Source organism: Myotis yumanensis, unplaced genomic scaffold (genome assembly GCF_028538775.1).
Source record: "Myotis yumanensis isolate MYYU_CA2020_CCGP unplaced genomic scaffold, mMyoYum1.0.hap1 SCAF_10, whole genome shotgun sequence".
NCBI classification, from domain to species: Eukaryota; Metazoa; Chordata; class Mammalia; order Chiroptera; family Vespertilionidae; genus Myotis; species Myotis yumanensis.
Window position 1 is genome coordinate 17,636,356 of NW_027223761.1, and position 25,511 is coordinate 17,661,866.

Consider the following 25,511-nt stretch of genomic DNA (forward strand, 5'->3'; position numbering starts at 1 on the left):
TTATAGAGAAATAATTTTAATCAATGGGTTTTAAAACTTACATAACTGTGTTAAACATAATATATGCAACATTAAATTTTGGGTAATACATGAATTGTTTTCTATATGTGGGAACACCTCATCCTGAGCAAGTCTGAGATACCACAGTTTGACATCACTAGCAAGTTGTGACACATTTTTAACATGGCACACTCACAGAATATGTTTAAAACAGAGTTTTATCACTTAAAATTGATTTGCACATAATTTTAGACAGGATATCTACTGGTTAAAGTGAGGTATTTCTGTCTATAGTTCCAGGAGAACACACTTGAACTTCTGATAAAGGAAGCTTTTCCATACATCACAATGAAGCTTCATTTTATGAAAAGTAATTTAATGAATGAGGTGTGCATCTTGAAGGCATGCACACAGTGGAAGGTCAGTGCATGTGAATGCACAACACAGCACACCACCAACAAGCGTAGTTACCCACCACACAACTCCCTCATTACAAATGTGTCTCACCCAAAACATGCCAAGGAAGCACCATGTAGTGTGGCCCCAGTGCCCTACGGGAATGTGTATATGTGCAAGGACGGGTACCCCGCCATGGTGGTGTGGCCTCTCTTTGTGGCAAGAAACCTGTTCCTGGACCAGTATGGCTTCGTATCTGGATCTGGCTCTTTGCCGGTGTTTGTGCTTCTCTTTGAAGAGCATGCAAATCCTGGCTTTTCTCTCTGTGCAAACAAGATATAAAAGTTGAGCTCACTTTATGTTGCAATTTGTAAAGTTAGAATAAGGATTCGGGTTGGTTTACAAGGAGTTAGTGAGAAATAGTTGTTACAGGGCAGAGGCAAACCAAGCATTTGCCTTTGTCCCTCAGATGCCAGCTATCTATGGCCAACGTTTTTTTAAAATTTTTATTGTTCAGATTATTACGGATGTTCCTCTCTTTTTCCCCCCATAACCCCCTCCACCCAGTTCTCACCCCACCCCAGGACCTCACCACCCCACTGTCCATGTCCATAGGTATAAGATCTTTGTCCAATCTCTTTCTGCACCCCCCACACCCCTTCCCCCTGAGAATTGTCAGTCCACTCCATTTCCATGCCCCTGATTCTATTACATTCACCAGTTTATTCTGTTCATCAGATTTTTTATTCATTTGATTTTTAGATTCACTTGTTGATAGATATGTATTTGTTGTCACTTTATTGTTCATAATTTTTTATCTTTACCTTTTTCCTCCTTCTTCCTCTTCTTAAAGAATACCCTTCAGCATTTCATATAATACTGGTTTGGCGGTGATCAACTCCTTTAGCTTTTTCTTGTCTGTGAAGCTCTTTATCTGACCTTCAATTCTAAATGATAGCTTTGCTGGGTAGAGTAATCTTGGTTGTAGGTTCTTGCTATTCATCACTTTGAATATTTCCTGCCACTCCCTTCTGGCCTTCATAGTTTCTGTTGAGAAATCAGCTGACAGTTGTATGGGTACTCCCTTGTAGGTAACTAACTGTTTTTCTCTTGTGCTTTTAAGAGTCTCTCTTTGTCCTTTGCCCTTGGCATTTTAATTATGATGTGTCATGGTGTGGTCCTCTTTGGATTCCTCTTATTTGGGATTCTCTGCACTTCCTGGTCTTGTAAGTCTATTTCTTTCACCAGGTAGGGGATGTTTTCTGTTATTATTTCTTCAAATAGGTTTTCAGTATCTTGCTCACTCTCTCCTTCTGGCACCCCCATAATTCAGATGTTGGTATGCTTGAAGCTGTCCCAGAGGCTCCTTACACTATCTTTATATTTTTGGATTCTTTTTTCTTTTTGCTCTTCTGTTTGGGTGTTTTTTGCTTCCTTGTATTTCAAATCTTTGACTTGATTCTTGGGATCCTCCAGTCTACTGTTGAATCTCTGTATATTATTCTTTATTTCAGTCAGTGTATGCTTAATTTCTGACTGGTCCTTTTCCTTTTTTTTTTTTTTTTTTGCATTCTCACTAAGATCCTTGAAGGTCTCACTAAGTTCCTCGGAGGTTTGAATTCTATATCCAGTAGTTTGCTTTCTTCCATTTCTTTCCTTTATGACATGTTTCTTTGTCTCAGCATTTTGGTTGCTCCCCTGTGTTTGTTTGTTTTTATGTATTGGGTAGCTGCTAAGTCTCCTTGAGTTGATAAAGTGGCCTTGTGTAGTATGTGTCCTATAGGGCCCAGTGGCTCAGCCTCCCCAATCACCTGAGGTGGACACTCTTTGTGTACCCCTTTGTGGGCTGTGTGCACAGTCTTGTTGTAGGTGAGCCTTGATTGCTGTTGGTATCACTGGGAGGAATTGACCTCCAGGCCAACTGGCTGTGAGGACCAGCTGTGTCTACAATGGAAGAGCTGCTGTACAGGAGACACCCTTATGGGGCAGGACTTGCTTCAGTGGGGCTTTGGTGCTGACCCTTCCCCTTGAGTGTGTCGCTTATGGATGTGAAGAGTTGTAATCTGGTATGGCCTCACACTCACCATTGGGTACACTGGCTCTTGGATCTCCAAGGAGGTGCAAAGCCAGCCCCTGCCTGGGTCCACCCAGCAAGAGCTACAGAGAGATCTGCAGATTCCTCCTCTTTTTATCGGGTTTGGAAGTGCCCAGATACAAGCAAGGCACTGTGCAGCAAGGCAGGCTGCTACTGGTGCCAGCCTTGGGCCTTCTTTTGGTGGCTTTGGGGCTCCCTGACCTAGCTGCAGCTTGTTTGACAGGTTTTAGGCTGAGAAAGGACAGGCCATTGATATGCAAAAGCTGCTGTACACAGCTTGGGTGGGATTGTAAATTGGGTGGGGCAGGTTCTCAGGGAATCTCCAGGGTGGAGCAAACATCAATGGCTGCCAGTCAGCCCTGCACCCGGGAGGTCCCAGCACAGGAGCAATGACCACTGCGAGCATCTCTGTCTGGAAGAAAGCTGCCCCCATGTTCCTGCCCCGATGCCAGATATCCAGTTTCTCCCTATATGTGTCTGGGTCCCCCAGAGCCTTGCCCAGCACTGGAGTTCAGAGCAAGTGGGAGCTTGTATCTCCCTCCTGATTAAAAAAGCAGCGCACCTGGGTACCAGCCCATTCCCTGCCTCCACACCTCCTACCAGTCTCGCTATGCTTTCTTCTTTACCTCTCTAGTTGTAGTACTTCCACTCAGCCAGCTTTCCCATGGTTCTGGATGATAGTTGTTCTGTCTTTTAGTTGTAATTTTGGTGTAGTTGTGGGAGGCAGCAAGTACAGGTGTTTACCTATGCCGCCATCTTGGTTCTCTATGGGCAACATTTTAATTGCTCTGAGCAGTTCAGGAACTGCATTTTATAAGCTGTCTTGAAGTTGCATGCCTACATTTCTGTTAGAGAGATACTACACTAGGAACTTTAGGGAAATTAAGTAAAGGTACAGGTTTGGAAGGCATTCATCCAGTACACTGGGTTTCACTGAATCCCTGGTTACATGTTGCAGCTTAACCAGCATGATTCAGTTGCAGGATATGGTTTTAGGCACCCACAGCTTCTTGTAATAAATGCTGAATGGGGAGAAAGGGCAAGTCCATCATTTATTTGTCTGTCAGGACAGAAACTCTCTTTGTTTTAACTTTATTTAAACATCTCTTCTTTTTTTTTAAATTATATTTTTTCAGTTATTTCAGAGATGAAGGGAGATAGATAGAAACATCAATGATGAGAAAAAATCATTGATTGGCTGCCTCCTGCATGCCCCCTACTGGGGAGGGGATCGAGCCCACAAACTGGGCATGTGCCCTTGGCCGGAATCAAACCTGGGACCCCTTTAGTCCACAGGTGACCTCTATTCATTGAGCCAAATGGCTAGGGCTAACCCTCTTTTTTCATTGCTCTTCAGTTTCTGTTATACCAGGAGGTTGGACTATCTTGCCACCCCATGTAGGGGGTCATTGCCTTAAGGGAGGGGTCATATCCTACTGTCCTCAAAGGGCCTGGCACCTACTAGGTTCTCCATAGGATACTGCTGAATAAATGAGAACATCAACCTGACAATTCTCAAGCAACAGATTTGAGAAGAAAGGAGGGACTTCCCCTCAGGAGAACTGTGGGTTCTATATCCAGTATTCCTACTCAATCAAGGTTTCCAATCTTTCCCTGGACACGTGAGCTGCACCCAGTGGTATTTGAAACAACAGCTTACTTACCATCTGTCCCTCTCTGCCTCCCTTTCAGGAAAGAATATGCAAGTGCCAAGGAACAAGAGCGATGGATAAGGATAAATATGAGCTCACGCTAACTTATTCTTCTAAGAAAGCAAACCATTCACAAACCTCAGCATTGAAGGATCACTGTAACACGGTGCGTGGGGCACACGTCATAGCTACCCTACTCCGCTTGCTGCTAATAACTCTTTTTTTTTTTTTTTTTTTTTTTTTTTTCCTCTTAAAGTATTACAAAGGGTATTACATAAGTATCCTTTCCCCCCCCCCCCCCCCCCGCCCTTGACAAACCACTACCCTCCCTTACCCCCCAGTGTCTTATGTCCATTAGTTATGCTTATATGCATGCATACAAGTCCTTCGGTTGATCTCTTACTCCCCTCCCTCCTGCCCCCCAACTCTCTCTGGCCTTCCCACTGCAGTTTGACAATCAGTTTGAGGCAGCTCTGCCTCTGTATCTATTATTGTTCAAAAGTTTGTAATCGTCTTTATTATCCATGAATGAGTGAGATCATGTGGTATTTTTCCTTCATTGACTGGCTTGTTTCACTTAGCATAATGCTCTCCAGTTCCATCCATGATGTTGCAAATGGTAGGAGTTCCTTCTTTTTAACAGCAGCATAGTATTCCATCGTGTAGATGTACCACATGCTAATAACTCTTGAGGTGAGAACTGCTGCATTACACTATCACTGTTTTACCTGAGGCGTTGCCTGGAGTTACAAAACAATAGCTGCCTAACAAATGTTCGTTGAAATAAAGGTACCTTCTTCATGGCAAGCTGTTAGCTCTGGGAGAGCTGTCTGCGCCCTTCAGTACCTGGTGGGCTGTGCCCCAGGGTGAAAATTACCTTGGGCGTTCACCTGAGCAGAACAAATCCGAGAAGGTGAAACTGTGTGGACTGTGGATTACCACCCCTTCAAATCACATAATACATTTCAAAACCAAATAAAGTAAATTACCAGCATATAGGTATAATATATATTAGGTGAAATACCTGCTTTCTTTCTTTATTCTTAGTCAGAATATAGCTAGTTGCTTTTGACGGGTCCAGGGAGATGCCTTTGTCTCTTCCATTTAACTGTGACTAGAATAAATGAACACATTCTCATTAAAATTTCTACTTGGACAAGAGTGAGTATGTAGAATATACATTCTCTGAGTGTTTTTCATTCATGCATGTTGATTCATTATGATACTCTAATACAAAAAGAGAGGCAGGACACAAACAAATAATTCAAAGAAAATAATTCAAATAATTCAAAATAATTCAATAATATTCAAATAATTCAAAATAATTCAGTAATATTTATTGAATACCTACCATATGCCAGGCCTTTTACACAGATTCACATCTAATCTTCTCAACCAACCTTATGTTGCTGATATAATTACCCAAACTAGAGGCCTGGTGCATGAATTCATGCACAGGTGGAGTACCTTGGCCTGGCCAGTGATTGGGGCCGCTTGGGGCCCATCTCGCTCAGTTCCAATCAGGCTAATGGGGGCCAGCCACGGGAGGTTGGCTGTGGGAGTGCATTGACCACCAGGGGGCACCTCCTGCATTGAGCACCTGCCCCTGGATGGTCAATGCATGTCATAGCAATTGGTCATCCGGTCGTAACGGTCACTTAGGCTTTTATATATATAGATATTTTAGATGCAGAAACAGAGTCCCAGGATGGTTCAGTATCTCACAAAAAATTACATGGTGGGGGGTGACGTTTGAACTCAAGATAGACTTCAGAGCTGTTTCCTTGTCATGATTACACTAGACCCCAGATGTCCTCACTACTGAATGGAGATGCCTGCGCCTGTGAGGGTTCCTCAGTGTAACACAGCGGGGCCTCTTTATCTCACTGTTACTCACGGGGTAGCATTCTGCCACAGGAGGGCCAATTTTACATTCTACCCACTAAGAATTAGCTACTGTTGTACCAAAACTTATATTTTTACGTAAAGGAACCAAGGACTACCTTAGCTGGTTTGGCTCAGTGGATAGAGCGTCACCCTGCAAACTGAAAGGTCCCAGGTTTGATTCTGGTCAAGGGCACATGCCCAGGTTGTGGGCTCGATCCCCAGTGGGATCTTGCAGGAGGCAGCCAATCAGTGATTCCCTCTCATCATTGATGTTTCTATCTCTCTCTCCCTCTTCCTTCCTCTCTGAAATCAATAAAAATATATATTAAAAAAAAAAAAGAACCAAGGACTTTATAGCCACAAAACTCCAAAGTATAAAAGTCGGTTAGGTGCTTCTCCTCTGTGTTCCCTGCATCCTACTCTGTTATGTCATTTGCTGTTTACTTGTCAAATCCCCAGCCCAGACTCTAAGGTCCCTGAGGCAGGGATAGTGTTTTGTTCAATGTCATATTCGCAACATCCAGGAGAGGGCCTGGCACATGGTGGTTACACAATACAATTTGTTGAATAAACGGCTGGCTGGATGGTAAAACAGCCTGTTCTTATGTTCTGGATATAAAGTCACAAATCACCAAAATTTGGTGTCAGACTTCAGTGGTGTGTAATCCAAAGCAGAGCCAGTCTCCCCACCAAATTTTAGTGTTTCCCTGCTCCCAGTGTCACTGACAGGTAAGGTTGACACAGAGGGCTATTGTGTTCTTCGCCCTGTGGGAGAGACATACTAATTGGAAAAATTAGAGAATCTGTGTGAACGAGAGTTAAGAATGGACCAGAATATAGAGCCCAGAAATAAAGTCATGCATATATGGTCATTTAATTTTTAACAAATGAGCCGAGAATATACAATGGTGTTGCAAAAACTAGATATTCACATGTGAAAAAATGAAACTGTACCTGTCTTACACTATACATAATAGTCAACTCAAAATGGATTAAAAATCTACATTTAAGATCTAACTCTGGAAAACTCCTAAAAGAAAACATAGGAAGTAAGCTCCTTGACATTGGTCTTGGCAATGACTTTTTTTGTTTTGACAACAAAAGCAAAGACAACAAAAGAAAAAAATAAACAAACAAGTGAGACTACATCAACTAAAAAGCACAGCGCAGAAAATCAATAAAATGAAAAGGCAATCTACTGAATGGAAAAAAAATATGTGCAAACATATGTTATTTAGCCATAATAAAGAAGGAAATTCTGCCATTCATGACAACATGGATGATCATGGAGCACGTTATGCTAAGTGAAATAAACCAGACAGAGAAAGACAAATATTACACTTATATGTGGAACCTAAAAAACTCAAACTCATAGAAACAGAGTAGATGGTGGTTGCCAGCTACTGGGAGGTGGGGCAAATAGGGGGAGGATGGTAAAAGGGTACAGACTTTTAGTTATCAGATAAGGTGTGACGATCTGATGTATAACATGGTGACTATAGTTAATAATACTGCATTGTATAATTAAAATTTGCTAAGAGTAGAAATGGACATGTTCTCACCAAAAGAAAAAAAGATGACCATGTGAGGTGATGGATGTGTTAGTTAACTCAATGGTGAGAATCATTTCACAATGTATGCACATCAAATCATCACGTTGTACACTTTAAAAAACTTACAAAAAAGTTTTAATACATTTTTTCCATGAGTGAGTTAAAAAAAAAGTCAAGCAAAAACATTACCTCATTCATCCTTGGTCTTTCATTTTTTACTGTTGAAGAACTGACATTCTCAGAATATTTTAAAAAGGTAGGCTGCTTTTGCATCGTGGAGGCAAATCCTGGTCTTTTCTAGAAGGATTAGTGCAAAGAGAATGTTTTTCAATTGACAGATTGCAATTAATCTGCTCATAATTGACCCAAGTCACCCAACAGTGAAACTCCCACCTCTGAAAGCATTTTCAACTTTAGAAAGCAGAGGGTATGATGTAGGTACAACAGCTGGGAGAAAGACAAGGAAGGAGCTATCCAGGTGTCTTTAGCATTAGCGGGGTCAGGCCTGACCCCTTAGCACCCAGCAACCCTGACTAGCTCCGGCCCCTCCTTTGCCAGCCATTCCACCACTTCCCTCTGGAAATCCAGACTTGGTCAACGCCCAAACTTGCAGCTCCAGAGCACAGCAGAGGACCATGAAAGAGCTCTGAACTCAAGACAGAAAGCTTTCACCTCTGACCCCCTTCTGAATTAGAGTAAACCTTAACCCCCAGTACTGCCGTCAATGGAATACTCTTTACCTGACAGTAGAGGCAGGCAGCAGAGTTTTCTTACCAGGGCATCTTCTTTTGACTTCAACTCCCGTATCATATTATTTTTCTGATACTGTTCATTTCGCTGTTTCCTCGTCTGAAGTGGCTTCTTTTTCTTCTTCTTGTATATCTTCTTCTTATGATGCAACTATTTCAAAAAGTACAGAGAAACTAGTCATAGAGGATCCCAGAGGACTCTTCACACTCAAGACACGATGGCTGAGCCAGTGTGCGGTCCTCAGAGTTACACTGTTGGTTTGCAGAACAAATGGTTGTTACCTCCTTATTGGAGGCTGCTTCCCATGTAACAGCCCCCAAATCCTACTATCATACATACTCCAATGACCAAGTATTTGTGATTTATAATTTAAAGCCAGATCACTTATGGCAATAATGTCAGGTACAGGCAATACTGACTATTTGATGTGTGGTTAAAAGATTCAATTTGGGTCCTGGATGGTTTGGCTCAGTGGAGAAAACGTCAGCCCGCAGCCTGAAGGTCCCAGGTTCAATTCCAGTCAAGGGCACGTACCTCAGTTGTAGGCTCAATCCCCAGCCCTGGTTGTGGGGTGAGTGGGAGGCAACCAATTGATGTGTCTCTCTCACATGGATGTTTCTCTCTCTCTGTCTCTCCCCTTCCTTTCCACTCTAAAAATCAATGGAAAAATATTCTTGGGTGAGGATTAACAACAACACCAAAAAGATTCAATTTGGTTGTTACTTCAAGCAAATGAAGCTCAGGACAAATTTTCTAGGTACCTATGGTGTGGTGGAGCTTAATCTGATGTTGCTGTAAATCCGGTTGAAGAAATTGCAGGGCTGAGTATAATTTGGCTGGCTCCTCCTGACAGCCTTAATCTCACACTATGATGGAGATACTTCTTAATGCAATTAGGAAATCATGTGCATAATAAATCATAAGAAATATTTTGTTGTTTGTAAATATCTATGTAAGAAAACGTCTGTGAGCAGGTGGGGCAAAAAAAGTTACTTAATATGTGAAAGTATGAAAAACTATCTAAGACGACATGAATAAAGAAACACTTTTTAGTCCTGCCAGGTAGTTCAGTTGGTTAGAGCATCGTCCCGACATGGGAAGGTTTCAGGTTTGATTCCCTGTCAGCGCACATACAAGAGTCAACTAGTGAATGCATAAATGAATGGAACAAGTTAATGTCTCTCGCCCTTCCCTTCTCTCTCTAAAGTCAATCAATAAAAAAATGTTCTTAAAGAAACACTTAAAAAAAATTATGGGTCATTTTTTTAAAATAAAATAACTAAAAACAACTTTAAAATTTCAATTTACATTCAATATTATTTTTTGTTAGTCTCAGGTGTACAGCACAGTGGTTAGATAATCACATAATTTCCATAGTGGTCCCCGATATTTCCAGTACCCGCCTGCCACTATCCATAGTTATCACAGTATTATTGACTCTATTCCCTGTGCTGTACTTCACATCCCCACGACTACTTTGTAACTTCCCAGTTTGTACTTCTTAAGACCTTCACCTTTTCATCCCTCTTCCCCTCTGGCAACCAAGTATCAGTCATTTATAATAACCTATTTCTTAACATGGTTTTCACTTTTAGTTAAACTTTCTTTTTTTCACTCTCAGTTAACTTTGGAATAAATATGGAATCCTCACACCCTCCCCTCCCCCCCCTAGATTTTTAAAATGAAAGTTATAACAGACAAAGACTTCATAACCAGTTGGGACACTATTGCTCTATTTTCTGCAGATCTTAGAATAGTTGGAAAATTCCACCACATTATCCAGTGGTGTCATGCTTTTTTAAGGCTGCTACTCTTTGGGTATAAGAGTCTATCTAATCTCACCTCATGTGCTATGTTCAGGAGTTGAACAGGGAGACCGTCTGAGAGGGAACTGTCAGAACCACAGGTGCTGTTTTCAAAAGGAGAGAAGAAAGGGAAAAACCTGTTATTCATGTCTGGAAGTATACCATTCACCAGGCCATCTGCATGGGGTTAGGATATCTAGTCCACTATTTGCCCACACTGTCTGTGTTTTAATTACTAAGAATTCTTGACAAGCATATCCATTCATTCATTCATTTATTCATTCATTCTGAATGCCCATTGCATGCCAGGTAGTGCATCAGGCACAGGAAACAGAGATGGACACGGCAGAGCTTCTGCCCCAAGGAGTCTGCAATCTGTGTAGCAAAAAACAAAAAACAAAACAAAAATAAAAACACCAACCTGCCCTGGCCAGTGTGGCTTAGTTGGCTGGGCATCATCCCATGCACCAAAAGGTTGCAGGTTTGATTTCTGGTCAGGGCACATGCGAGGGTTGCCGGCTCAATTCCTGGTTGGGGGCTCAATTTCCGATTGGGGGCATGCAGGAGGCAGCCAATCAATTTTGCTCTCACATCAATGGTTCTCTCCCTCTCCTTTCCTCTCTCTAAAAATTAATTTAAAAAATCTTAAAAAAAAAAATACCAACAAGCCAGATGGGCAGAGCTGCCCTTGGCAGCAACTGTGAGAAGCTGCAGGATTCTCAATGTGCAGCCCTAGAGAATGCCAGGGAACTGTAATTTGTTTGGAAGCAGGGACTCTGTCTCATTGATTCCTGTCTGGCCAGTACCAGTTCAGAGAGCCAGGATCCTACCAGGTCTTCTTTAAGAATGTATTCAATATATAAATAAATACACTTAATACAAAGAATCTATAGGTCAGAGACTAGGACTATTATTTTCATCACCCCAATTCACCTTTCAAAAGTTCTGGATGCGTGTCTAGACCGATCACAAGTCCTCCCTCACGAACTGTCCCCGCCCCCAGTCTTCAAGAGCTAGGATGAATGAGTCCTCAGATAATGAATCCTTTCTTCTTTTATCATGTGTCACATTATCTTTTCCCCTTTCCTGGAGAGTGGCTGGCTAGAATTGAGAGCTGTGCTCTGCAACATGAGCTCCATATAAAAAAATGTCTCCGGCACAAAACTCAAATCTGGGTAAAGACAGCATTTCAAATCATCCTTTTGCTTGGCCCTTTCCTTCTGTTCTTGCTCCCCCTCCCTCCCGCCAGTGCACAACAAGGAGGAGCCCGACCAGAAGAAAGCCTCCTCTTCTCTGATCTAACTCCCAATTCCACAGCCTTTGAGGCCACTAGATAACAGTCTCTGAGGTGCCTTTCAGAGGCAATGGAGAGCGTTAACAAATGGGATAAGAGCATTAGGTGCAGTATGTATGGCCCAGAAATGCTCAAAACCAGTGTGTTCACACCCAGACAGAGCAAACTCCAACTGAGCTTGTACACTGTCTGCTTCTCTGTGTAATGGTGAGAATGGAAAGGGGGTTCCTGATGCAGAGGCTGGCAAACGGGTTTCCATAATTCCTAACTGAATGCATCGGCATTCCCTGCTGAGTTGAGTCCCCTGGGCTCTGTTGTATGAGTTGATATGCAGGGGACATTTAGTTTTTGAGGGTGAGAGTGGGGTTGGTGCACTTATCCTGGGGAGTTAGGCAAAGGATTCTGGGAGAATGGAAGAGGAGACCTGGTGAAGGGGGCGCTTCACTGGGCCTGATGGCCTGGCTTAAGGTTCCTAAGGAGGCATCTAGGAGACTCAGCCAGCAGAACTGCTTTAGGGTCAGATGTCGATGTGCCACAGGGAGTGTGGGAGAGCCATCCGCTTCCCACTGTCCACACAGACTACAGTGCAGCCCCTGGCAGAAGACCTCCATGCCTAGCCCAGAAACCTTCTGACTGAGGGCAGCTGGTGCAGGCTTGAGGCACCTTGGCCAGAAGCTGGAGTAGCTGGTGTCCCTGCACACACGTGAGATACCCACCCACCTATAGCTGTGGAGACGATGAGGGTGGGGCTGAGATCTATGTACTAAATTAATTCAACAAGTATTTACTGAGCTCTCCCCATGTGCCAGGTACGGTTGTAGAGATGCATGAGATATAGAAGTGAACAAAATAAATATCTCTGGCCTTGTGAAACCTACATCCTTGTAGGGGAAGATAACAAATAAGAGACATAATACAGTTGTAAATGATACAGAATGACAGAGGTGATAAAATGCTATAGGTCAGAGACTAGGAATATTACTTTCCTGGGTGCTCTGAAAAAGTCCGAGCACCTAAGGCGGATGGGCAATGGCAGGAGGGTGAAGGCAGGGGAGCAAGTTGCAATATTAGCGTGAGGAAGGTAGGCCAAATTCAAAAAAAATTACATTGAAGCCTGGCTGGTTGAGCATTGACCTATGAACCAGGAGGTCACAGTTTGATTCCCAGTCAAGACACATGCATAGTTGTCAAAGGAATGAAGTGTATTTAAGTGTGCCATGATTTATTTAATATTTTGCACCTGAGGTTCAAAACCAACAACAGAGCAGAGTAAAACTTTTCTGGTTTTTCTTTGAAATGAAGTTTGTTACCTGGATTCGATGTCAGAGAAAGGGATGTCATTCCAACTTCTTTCTAAATCCGTATCTTGTCCAAGTTCATTGAATTTCTTATAAATTTCCTTTTGTAAGAGCTCTTTAAGCTCTACTAGACACTGCATGAACTGTGGAAATGAAGAAGGAACTATTTTTGATTATTTATTTATTTACTCATCAAATATTACTAAGTATATGCTAAAAGGCACTTTATTGCTGGGGACAGAAAGATGAGTAAGCTGTGCCCTGGTGGGGTGTGGGGGTGGGGAGGGCTAAGTTGGTTGGAGTGTCATCCATACACCCAAAGGTTGAGGGTTCAATCCCCAGTGTGGGCATGTTCGAGAGGCAACTGATGTTTTTCTCTCACATTGACATCTCTCTCTCTTTCCTGTCCCCCTTCCTTTCTCTTTAAAATCAATAAAAACATATCCTCAAGTGAGGATTAAAATTTTTTTTAATTAAAAAAAAAAGGATGAGTAAGCTGTAATGTCTGCTACTAAGGACATGTTAACAGAAAGCTACATGAGCTGTGGGAACACAAGGAACTCTTCCTTTTTGCAACAGCATGGATGGACCTGGAGATTATTACACTAAGCAAAATAAGCCACTCAGGGAAGGACAAATACCATATAATCTCACTTATATGTGAAACCTAATGAACAAAATAAACTGATGAATAAAATAATAGAAACAGGCATGGATACATGGAACAGACTGACAAATGTCAGAGGGGAGGTGAATGGGGTGGACTGGATGAAAGAAGGTGAAGGGATTAGACAAAGAACACATATGCATAGGCCATGCACACAGACAACAATGTGGTGAGGGCCAGAGGGAGGGGAGGGCAGGGTCTGGGTGGAGGTGGGCACAAAGGGGGGAAATCTATAATAATGTCAACAATAAAATAAAATATTTTTAAAAAAAGGAGTGTTTTTGGGGCAGAACACCAAAGAGCACTGCTTTAGCCACTTTTTCCTGCCCATAGCCCATTATAAACTTCTTAACCCAAAGGCCTGATTAATTTAATTTAATTTTATTATTCTTTTTAAAAATATATTTTATTGATTTTTTTACAGAGAGGCAGGGAGAGGGATAGAGAGTTAGAAACATCGATGAGACAGAAACATCGATCAGCTGCCTCCTGCACACCCCCTACTGGGGATGTGCCCGAAACCAAGGTACATGTCCTTAACCGGAATCGAACCTGGGATCCTTCAGTCCACAGGCCAATGCTCTATCCACTGAGCCAAACCGGTTAGGGCTAATTTTATTTTCGAGTAGTAAGGAAGGAAGTTAGAATGGGGTTGTTCAGATTTTGGCCTATGGCAACTATGATTTAACGGGCCACGTTGCGGTCAAATTCTCCTTTAAATATATTTGTTTAAACAGTTGCATCCAGCCCAGCCAGTGTGGCTCAGTGCTTGAGCATCGCCCTATGAACTAGGAGGTTCAATGCCCAATCAGGGCACATGCCTGAGTTACAAGCTCGATTCCCAGTGGGGGGCATGTAGGAGGCAGCTGATCGATGATTCTCTCTCATCATTGATGTTTCTGTCTCTCCCTCTTCCTTCCTCTCTCTGAAAGCAATAAAAACATATTTAAAAAAACCAAAACAGTTGCATCCAGAGTGGTGCATATCAGGTGTTCCCAGGGCCAACAAGTCAGATGGGGTCTAGAGAGGAGGTTGCAGGGATGCTTAGCAGGTGCACAAAGGGCAGGGTTAGTTTTGGAGAAGAGAAAGGACAGCAGGTTTTCTGAAATGGGAGAAAGGGAATCAAGAATGAGTGCTCTCATGGGTACGCCTGGACGTGAGGGAGAGAAGTGCTGAAGGGAAGCTGGAACAATGGCTTCTATCATCTTGGTGAACTGAGGTCTTACCATTTGCTGAGAGTGTGTAGGCTGGGCCTTTCTTATTTTCTTTGATCATAAAAGCTTCAGAAAAATACTAAGAGGAAATAAAAATCACCTGAAATCGCACTGAGCTGACTGTGGACCCATGGGAAACTGATCACAGTAGCGGCATCACCACACTTCTTGAAGCCCCATTTTTACCTTGGTTCGGTCAGGATCACAGAAATCCAGGAGGGTGTCGCAGACGTGGTAGCCTAGGGACTTCAGATCCTCAGTGGTAAAATGAGTGTCTCTTTTATTGCCTGGAAAAAAACCCATAAACATTTCTCATGAAATCTTAATGAGCAAATAAATGCAGATATAATTTACGAATATCTCATTAAAGACACCACCTCTTATTCTAGAACATTGTGCTTCTGGACAGGGTTTCTCTCCTAGCTTTAGGTTGGTTCAGAAGAATCCTTGACAATGAAAATGTTTACAATCATGATGGCTGTAATTGTGAAGCTGTAATTACAATGATAACGTTTTACTCTGTAGCAGGCACTCTGCCAAGTGCTTTCCATGCACTAGCTCATTAAGTAGTACCCATAATGCAGGCACTACTACTGACGTTCACAAAGAAGATGAGGTTCAAAGAATTAGGTAACTTACTCAGGATCATACAACTCGTAAATGGAGCTGAAATTCAAACCCAGATCTGCCTGATTCCAGGCCCTTAGCCACTACACTATATTGCCCCATCAAATACTATATTTCACACTTATATTCTGGGTGCTCAAATTTGGCATAAAGCGCAGACAAGAAAAGCCTCTAGATCAACTCTCCTCTCAACATGTTTAAGGATTTCATCTCCCCAGTGCTTTACGTGGCTCCCCTTGCCATGCTGGCCCACGGTCTACAGAAGTGAGCTCACCCAGGGTGGACCCGCCAAAGGTAGACTCCATGGTGTAGCTGTTCAGGATTCCCATCCGCCACATCACGACTCGTCCTGTTCCTTCTTTGCACTTTTGGACCTTAAAATTACAACTATGAAAAGAGAACTGAAGAGAAATCCAAATCCTCTGTTAATCATAGACTGGCAAATGTAAGATATAGAAGATTCATTGATATGATACAAGAATGTTTCTCTTGGGAATCTACATATTACTTCTAAAGTGTGTCCCCTACAATACTGGTTCCTAGGGATGCTAATAGGTATTAGGGAGGAAAACATGAGTTCAATGGTCATGTTCACCAGGGAGATAAAGGGCTAAGAAAATGGCACAGGCTTCCTCTGCAGCACCTCTCAGGCTATTTAATATGCTATTGTGGACCGTGATGCTCCAAAGGCGAGAGAGCATGTTGCTTTTCATTGCCCATGAACCCTTCCTTCTCCTCCCCATCTTCTCCAGGGGCATTCTGCAGGACTCGGGTTCCTTGAATGTCTGTCTGGGAATGCTGGCTTTCTTTGGCATTCAAGGCTAGTAGCCAACCTTTCTAAGATTTATTTTCTACCCCTCTCCAATTTGAACCCTTCAATATGGTTGGGTTGATCCTCTCTATGTGATTTGTGTATGCCTCAGCCCTACACTACAGTCTCTGCCTGGAACGCTCTCACTCCCTTATGCCAATGTTCTCAGGTCGAAGTTCAGTTTCTTCCATTGTCTTTCATGACCATGCCAATGCTCTTCCCTCTCTTGAAGTTTGTAACAGACACTTGGCACCTATCCCAACCTATCCTAGCCTGTCCTGCTGAAAACGCTTTACATTTGGGAGATATCTCACTACCTTGTGGTTTCTAACTTGTGCTCTATAGAATCCAGGGGTTCTAATGAGGAGCCACAGGGCATTCCTGTCCAAGGCCTGAGGGAGGAGGCCGAATGGACAGTTGTTCCAAGCCTTCTACCCCTCTTCAATAACATAGTTCTGCTTTTAATTGTTTTAGATACTGGGTTCTGGATGTGATTTCACTTGAAGAGATACCTGGCAAAAATCGAAATGTTTAAAAAAGAAAAAAGAATGACCCTAGCCTGTTTGCTCAGTGGTTAGAGCACCGGTCTGCAGATTGAAGGGTCCTGGGTTCAATTTCGGTCAAGGGCATGTACCTCGGTTACAGACTCAATCCCAGGTCCTAGTCGGGGTGCGTGCGGGAGGCAACCCATCAATCAATCGATGTATCTCTCTCATATTGATGTTTCTCTTTCTCTCCCTCTCCCTCTCCCTTCCACTTTCTGTAAAAATCAATGGAAAACATATCCTCGGGTGAGGATTAACAACAACAACAAAAATAAAAACAAAAAAAGAAGAAATGAAGGAAGGAATGAAGGAAGGGAAAGAGAGAGGAAGAAAAGCTTCCTCTTTTTTTTTTTTTAATAATAAGAGCAGCAGATACAAAATATGTCTTAAATATCTTTATGTGAGAAAATTTGTAATTTAAATGTCTTCTTGAATCCAACCCAGTTTCTTCATTATAAGGACAGTTACATTTTGTGGATGTATTTATAATGCTGAAAACCAACTTTCTAAATCAATGCAGATACTCTGTATATGCCAGACTGTCACACTCAGCCAACTATCAAAAACTTGTTGCTTTAAAAAACAACAACAACAACAAAAACTTGTTGCTTTCATTAGCGCTTTAATATCTTTGTTATTTGTGATCTTGCCTTACTCAAACTTTTCTTTGGAGGCTCATGTAACATTAGCATTTTGTCTGTCCTGCAATCCCTGCTTCCACTGCAAATCACAGGATTAATGATAGATAACTCTACCACTAAGAGTCTGAACTTGTGCCCAGGCAAAGCAGCCAGAGCAATTTTTAAAAATCACATTTATTGAGATATAATTCACATACCATAAGATCCACACATTAAAAGTACACAAGTCAATGGTTTAAGTATATTCACAGAGTTGTAATATAAGTTTAGAACATTTTTAATACCTTCCCAAAACCCAGTACCCATTAGAAGTCACTCCCCATGTCACTTGTCCCCAGTTGAGGCAATCACTAAACTACTAGTAAGTTCTGTCTCTATAGCATTGCATAGAATGGAATCATGCAATATGTGGTGTTTTGCATCTTTTCTTTCACTTAGCATCATGATTTCAAGGTTCCTTCATGACCTAGCACAGTGATGGTGAACCTTTTGAGCTCGGTGTGTCAGCATTTTGAAAAACCTAACTTAACTCTGGTGCCATGTCACATATAGAAATTTTTTGATATTTGCAACCATAGTAAAACAAAGATTTATATTTTTGATATTTATTTTATATATTTAAATGCCATTTAACAAAGAAAAATCAACCAAAAAAATGAGTTCGCGTGTCACCTCTGACACGTGTGTCATAGGTTCACCATCACTAAGTCCTAGCATGTCAGCAGTTAATTATTTTTAAAATATATATATATATATATATATATATATTATTGATTTTTTTACATAGAGAGTTAGAAACATCGATGAGAGAGAAGTATTGACCAGCTGCCTCCTGCACACTCCCTCCTGGGGATGTGCCCGCAACCAAGGTACATGCCCTTGACCGGAATCGAACCTGGGACCCTTCAGTCCACAGGCCAACGCTCTAGCCACTGAGCCATACCAGTTAGGGCAGCAGTTAATTATTTTTATTGCAGAACAACATTCCATTCTCTCGACATACTGCATTTTATTTATCTGCTCATCAGTTAGTGGACACAGAATAATTCTTAAAACCACACCTTTCTAAATTCTTCAAGTCCAGGTTGCAGGGATTTACCCAAGATAAAAAAGAGAGACAAAATGGCAAACCAAACACTATTATTGGGTATAGGAAGCAGAGAGTTTCCTTCTTCCTTAGTCAATGAGCAGAAAATTACCTTATGTGCTTACCTTGTCTGGTACATTTTTGCTCAACATGAAAGGAAAGACTCGTTCATGAAGCCAGTACTTGCGATCGTGGCTATTACAGCCATATAGGAAGATGTTATTCTTGCGGCTGTGGCCATGGAAATCACAATACAAGAGAACTTCCCTTTCTTCGAGAAGTCTATTAAGGGGAGCAAACAAAGGACTCAGTGGACTCCAAATGCATGGATTTTTTGGGAGTCTCTTCCTAAGTATGTCTGTTGACACCTTCCTTTCTAAGAAAACGTTGACCCCTAATGGCCTTCAGAGGACCCTACCTCTACCCTCAGCCACTGCTGTAAACGCGGCATCAGTACTCCTTGCCCCTGCCCGACAGAGGGACTTGAGATGTGCTGACGTGGAAAGGGGTGGTGGGTAGGCCTTGTGTAAATTGATAAGTGGAGGAAATCTGTTGAAAGAAAGCCCACCCTGGTGCAGATTTGTGGGAAGAGGGGAGAGGTAGAGAGGTTGTAATCGCAGGGATGAAAAAGACAGAACCAAAGAAAACCTTGGGTCCTCATTTCCAGGGCTCGTTCCTATAAGGCTCAGATCTTCCTGATCTCCTGATCACCCAGGACACCTATTCTGTCTTCCAAATGAGGTCACCATCCCCCTGATGGTCACAGGATGAAGAGTATGATAACAATGCCACACATTAACAGTGGCTGGGTACTGTGCTAAATAGATGACATGTTAGCTCACCATTTATATATATATATATTTTTAAATAGATTTTTATTGATTTCAGAGAGGAAGGGAGAGGGAGAGAGAGATAGAAACATCAGTGATGAGAGAGAACCATTAATCGGCTGCCTCCTGCACACCCCACACTGGGGATCAAGCCTGCAACCTAGGCATGTGCTCTGACTGGGAATTGAACCATGACCTCCTGGTTCATAGGTCAACGTTCAACCAGTGAGCCACGCCAGCCCGCTCTCACCATTTATATTTTCTATCTCTCCCTCTCCCTTCCTCTCTGAAATCAATAAAAATATATTTTAAAAAAAGACTGTCTCCAAAGACATTTCCAATTCTTACAACATTAGAAGAGATCTTCCCTCTTCCCCGAGTCCCTGCTATTAGATAGTGCTCACAGTAACCAGAGAAAGTTCAACAGATTAGGGGACTCACCTCTTGATCATGTTCCTGGTGTGCCAGATGCAGGGGAAAGACTCCTTCAGAATGGTTTTATAATGCCTGTTCAAGTCCCTGCCAGCCAACGAACACCGGTAATTCCCCACAATCACTCCATCTGGATTTAACATGGGAATCACTTTGAAGACAAAGATATCTCTGAGGAGCTCGGCATCTGGGGAGTTGCTAAGAATGAAGTCCAAAAAGCCTTTCATGATCCAGGAGCCATTACTTTCCCCAGGGTGGACCCTGGCGCTCAAGACCACGGCTTTCTTTGCAGCAGCCTCTTGCGTGGTTCGGGATGGGTTGGTGATGGTAAGTAGGTACACAGTATTTCCTGCTAGGCTCCTGCATAAAGTGCGGAGTTTGCAGAACTGAGACTGGACAGGGTTTTTTGCCACCGACATGAGGTAGCATTGCAAATCCGTGTATGTATATGGGTAGAAGTGTGCAAAGAAGCAAGTGTCCTGGTCATGAGGAAACTGAATGGTCCACGTGAGACAGTAAAAGGACTGCTGCCCATTATCCGTGTTGTTCTTGTAGTACTTGATTTCATTTCCTTCTCTCCTCCAGCCAATGTTGTAGGTGTTGGCATCCAATTGGGAGTACATGAGTGGCTTCATTCCTATAGTATAAAGGCTCTTGGGTTTTAGCAAGTTGACGATGGTGAAGCGATAGGTGGCATCTTTTCTGGTGTTCTGAACTCGAAAATAAAACCACTGAGTGTGTTTGTTCGTGTAGAGGTCAGTTCGTAAGGTGAGTTCATACTCATAGGTGTCTCTGTAATGAAGAATATAGAATATCTCTGTAATACCTCCCTCAAAAAATAAATCTGGGAAAACACTGTTTTTCCCTGGTAAAAATAGATCTAATCACAACAGAAAGGCTGCTACATCAATTTGTTTTCTAATTTACTTAGTTCTCCAACTCATATGTTAGGCTAACAGGGACTTGGGGGAAGAACGTGCATTTGGGGTGGGACAGAAGAGTCTCATAATTCACATGCAGCACCGGATGTTTGGGCGCGCTGGGCTTCTTGGTGCCTTTCTAGAGCCCAGAAGGTGGTTTCCAACCACTTCAACCCCTTTCCCCGAAACATACTGAACTCAGGGAAGCCAGAGCCCTCTGTCGGCTGTACCTATATCCTGGGCATCGCCAGGATGGATCAGACCCTTAAGCTTCCTGTGCTACTTTTCTCTCTTATCATCAATTGTTTGAAGATAAGGGGGCTTTGCCGGAATGCATGCACCTTGAGGAAAAGAAGGCCTAACCTGCAGAAGAGGAAATACAAATGCCCAAAACATGAGAAGATGTTCATCCGCATGCATCATGAAAGAAATACAGATTAAAACAGGATATCGTCCTTTTCTCCTCCATCTCAGCAACATTTCAACATTGGGAAACAGGCCCTCTCATCCACTGTTGATGGGAACTGAAATCATGCCGGAGGGCAATGGGGCAAAAACTAGCAATGCTTAGTGTTCAAACCCGTTGACCCACCAATTTTATATCAGAATTTGTTCCATAACACCAAAAATACTAAAAAGTATACATGCACAAGGGTGTGAATTCTGTTCATTCATTTAATAAAAAATTGTAAATGTCTTAATTTCTCGGCAGGTGGGAATAGGGTAAATAGGTATGGAACACTCATATAATAGAATAATATGAACTATTGAAAATAAGGCCGTAACCGGTTTGGCTCAGTGGATAGAGCGTCGGCCTGTGGACTGAAAGGTCCCAGGTTCGGTTCCGGTCAAGGGCATGTACCTTGGTTGCGGGCACATCTCCAGTGGGGAGTGTACAGGAGGCAGCTGATCGATGTTTCTCTCTCATCGATGTTTCTAACTCTCTATCCCTCTGTAAAAAATCAATAAAATATAAAAAAAAAGAAAATACGGACATATGTCTGTGGTATTGTCATAGAAAAACATCTAAAATGTATTAAGTGGAGCCCTACCTGTTTTGGCTCAATGAACAGAACATGGGGGTCAGGGTTTGATTCTGGTCAAGGGCCCCGTACCTTGGTTGCAGGTACGTGCAGGAGGCAACCAATTGATGTATCTCTCTCACATCGATGTTTCTGTCTCTCCCCCTCCCTTCCACTCCCTCTAAAAATCAATGGAAAAATATCCTCAGGTGAGGATTAACAAAAAATAAATAAAATGTATTAAGTGGAAAAAAGCCAATTTGCAAAAACAGTGTCCGAATATATACACCATTACCCTATTTTAAAAAATATATAATTTGTGTGTATTACACAGAGAGAGAAACAATGCATAGGCATCAAACTGTTATCAATTGCTTGTGTCTGGGAGTCATGATTATAGGATTCAAAATTTTGTCAATATAAATTTTATATGAGCACTAATTTCTTTTATAAACAGAAAAAAACAATTTAGATAAATTTTTATTCTGGGGGAAAATATGAGCTATAATTATTCCATTTCTTTTTTTTAATATATTTTATTGATTTTTTAGAGAGGAAGGGAGAGAGATAGAGAGTTGGAAACATCGACCAGCTGCCTCCTGCACATCTCCCACTGGGGATGTGCCCGCAACCCAGGTACATGCCCTTGACCGGAATCGAACCTGGGACCTTTCAGTCCGCAGGCCGACGCTCTATCCACTGAGCCAAACCGGTTTCGGCTTCCATTTCTTATCATCCTCATAATCATTTCCCTTCACCTCTTTTGCAGAAACACTCCTGGCTCCGACTATGATTCCTGAAGACACTCCTCAGTCACTTTAATCACCATCCCTTTGGGGAAACCCACTTTGTTACTCACACTTTGACAGCTTTTTGCAGATTCCCACTCTCAAACCTTGATTCAAACAGGAGAGTGTTATCTTCTGGTCCCTGCAGTGTGACAGCGAGCTCCTTGATCACTCCCCGCTTGCCTCCCACTCTGGAGCTGGTGAAATAGGAGCCTTTGGTGGGCACTGCAGGTGAGACAGACATAATTAGCCACATTCCTGTCAGAACCCATTCATCAGCATATTCTTTGCACCCCTCTGTCTTCAGCAGCACTGCCCTAGGTTAACAACAATGAATATTCTAATTTTCAGTTGTTCTTGCTGAGACTTTTCATTCTAAAGTATATTTCTCTGAAGGACTCTTTAGATCACTTCCTTTTGCTACAGGCAACCCTTGTCAGTGCAGATAGTACTGCTTGTGCCCATTTGAATACTAATTTAAAAGGATGTTGGCAAAAGGTAATATTCTAAATCAAGCATCTGAGAACATTTGCAACCTTATTTATAAACACACAACAAATAGCACCTATTTATTGATTTAAGAAAAAGAGAAGGGGAAAAACAAAAAAGAGAAAACATAGTAGACGCCATAAAATGTTTTGATATATGCTTTCAGATTTAAATATAACAAAAATAGCAGTTTGAGAATTGGCATGGGTGAATGCCCCTGGGAAAGGAACCAAAATGTAGCTATCAGTGAAAAGGAAGGTCACAATTGAAATTTTAACTTTAAAATGAAATTTTAAAAATGTATGAAATTTATCTTATTTAACAAAATTTAGATTATAATCACAACCTCTTTCTAATACTTGGGATAATAAAGAATCAATTACTATTATTTTTTTGTGGGGTTATAATTTTTCAGACAAATTCAGTAAGGGTGCCATATGACATCTTTGTTTTGGCAGTTACTTTTGCAAAACTTTCTTAGGACTTCATAGTTCCCTAAGGACTTCTCTTTGTACCACAATGTTCTCATCTTTGTGTCTAGAAGAACCTATTTTTGTCATCTTTTGTTGATTTTGTCTTTGCTAACTGATAAAAAATTTCCTAGGTTCTCATTTGTCAGTGGTTTTGCAAATGATTCAAGCAATTCTGTAACATTCATCAACTTCTACTTCATAAAATCCTGCATCTCTTGTTAAAAATCGTAATTTCACTTTGCAATGGATTTTTATTTATTTGCATTATATTACCAGATGTTAATAATATCCATCAATCAGCAAGTGACTGACACTATCAAAGATGCTGACCATGGAACATTAAACAAATAGTAATATGTGTGGGGCACGATTATATAAGTGGCCAGTTCATTAGTAAATACAGTAATGCTATGAAACCAGAGTACAGCCCAGTGACCAGATGTCATTAATATGGAAATTCCAACATTTTCTTGAGTCTCTTAGGTAACATTAAAGATCCAATTCATGGCTCACAGTAACATTTCTCAAAAAAAACCCAAAAAACCAATTTCCTTTTTTCCTCCAATATTCCCACAGCATGTAGTTGCTGTGGGGCCCCTAAAATGACAAACTCCCAAATTCCCTCTGGAGCCCCATCTTCTCAGTTTTCTGCTTCTTTATTCCTCCAATTAGGTGGGTTCAACTCTCCATGAATCCCAAGGACAAGATCAAGGCTGTGACCACAACTGTGTGTTAACAGAACAAGGACAGTCTGTAAGGGCTGCCATATCAGGAGAAAGCACTTCCACCCAGGGTTCCTTCCTGGGTAAGATACAAAAAATATCTCTGGCTAGAACAGATGAAGGGACTCCAAACCTGTAAAACAGGCTTATAATCCCGAGGTTGTAGAAGCAGCACATCCCCTATTATCTAAAACCTAAGTCTACCTACTTATACCTCATACTTTTTAAATGCCTTCCAAACGCCTCCTCGGACATTCCACAAGGTGGAGCTAGGTGGACTGAGTTGCTCCACCTTATTTACTTCACTAGAGGCCTGGTGTATGAAATTCATGCACTGGGGGGTGGGGAAGTGGAGTCTTCAGCCCAGTCTGCGCCCTCTCGCAGTCTGGGAGCCCTCGGGGGATGTCTGACTGACGCGTGGGGAGCAGGCCTAAGCCGGCAGTCGGACATCCTTAGTGCTGCCATGGAGGCGGGAGAGGCTCCCATTACCACCACTGCGCTTGCCAGTTGTGAGCCTGGCTTCTGGCTGAGCAGTGCTCTCGCTGTGGGAGCGCATTGACCACCTGCGTTGAGCAGGACTGAGCTGAAACCAGCTCTCCAGCATCCCCCGAGGGATCCCGGATTGTAAGAGGGCGCAGGCCAGGCCAAGGGACCCCACCAGTGCACAAGGGGCTGGGGAGGGACACGGGAGGTTGGCCAGCTGGGGAGGGACTGTGGGAGGGCTCCAGGGCATGTCTGGCCCATCTTACTCAGTCCCGATTGGCCAGATCTCAGCAGCAAGCTAACCTACTGGTCAAGAATCTGCCCCCTGGTGGTCAGTGCACATCATAGCAAGCGGTTGAGCAGACTTAGCATATCATTATCATATTATGCTTTGATTGGTTGAATGATTGACTGGCCGACTGGCCACTTAGCATATTAGGCTTTTATTATATAGGATTGCTTATAGCTTTTCCCAACATATTATTATTAACATGAGAGCTCATAATCAAGGAAACTGTGGTGGAGTATGTGCAATTACATCTCAGCGGGGCCCTCGGGAATAACTGGCTCATTTTATTCTTCCACTTGAGGAATGTAAGCACACGTTGTCCCTCCTATTTCTGGTTGTTTCTCCGAAAGCTTTCCCTTATGTCACTTCTTTAACCTTTTGCGCTCCAACGTTGAGGCTGACTCGACAGACCAGGCGCTAGTAGCAGGTCCAACGTTGAGTTGGTGATTGAGCTAATTGGCAATTTCCGCCAGAGAACTTCTGCAACCAAGAGAGGAAGGACTTCCAATTTGGACCAGACTGTTTGAATTCCAAAAATAAAATTGGAGTGCGAAGGGTTAACACATTCTCTTTCTACTAACTAAACTTTGTGCAGATTCCTCTTCCAATAAAACAGGTTTCCTTTCTGATAATTATTACTTAACAGAGATTCATTTTTCAAATTAGGAGGATATTTTTTTTGCTATTTCTTGAATACAGTCTTTTCCAACTTCAGAGAATTCCTTTTAAGAAGTTCCAATG

At 42.3% G+C, this 25,511-nt stretch overlaps 1 protein-coding gene across 4 annotated transcripts in view; it reads right to left on the reverse strand.

Moving 5' to 3' along the window:
• The window catches only part of AGBL2 (AGBL carboxypeptidase 2), a 36,096-nt gene continuing 10,585 nt past the window's right edge, over positions 1 to 25,511 (reverse strand). For 2 of the 4 annotated variants that reach the window (XM_070428008.1, XM_070428006.1), the window contains 11 exons: positions 22,386 to 22,539; positions 19,594 to 20,376; positions 18,448 to 18,604; positions 15,513 to 15,639; positions 14,798 to 14,898; positions 12,743 to 12,873; positions 10,176 to 10,242; positions 8,358 to 8,483; positions 7,773 to 7,880; positions 5,168 to 5,257; positions 1 to 719 (listed from right to left, as the gene is read on the reverse strand). In XM_070428008.1, coding sequence (XP_070284109.1) covers positions 552 to 719; positions 5,168 to 5,257; positions 7,773 to 7,880; positions 8,358 to 8,483; positions 10,176 to 10,242; positions 12,743 to 12,873; positions 14,798 to 14,898; positions 15,513 to 15,639; positions 18,448 to 18,604; positions 19,594 to 20,376; positions 22,386 to 22,539 — 2,012 coding nt within the window. In that variant the 3' untranslated portion in view covers positions 1 to 551. Of the gene's footprint in view, positions 720 to 5,167; positions 5,258 to 7,772; positions 7,881 to 8,323; positions 8,484 to 10,175; positions 10,243 to 12,742; positions 12,874 to 14,797; positions 14,899 to 15,512; positions 15,640 to 18,447; positions 18,605 to 19,593; positions 20,377 to 22,385; positions 22,540 to 25,511 lie in introns of those variants that run through there. The other 2 variants (XM_070428007.1, XM_070428009.1) reach the window with 2 other exon arrangements.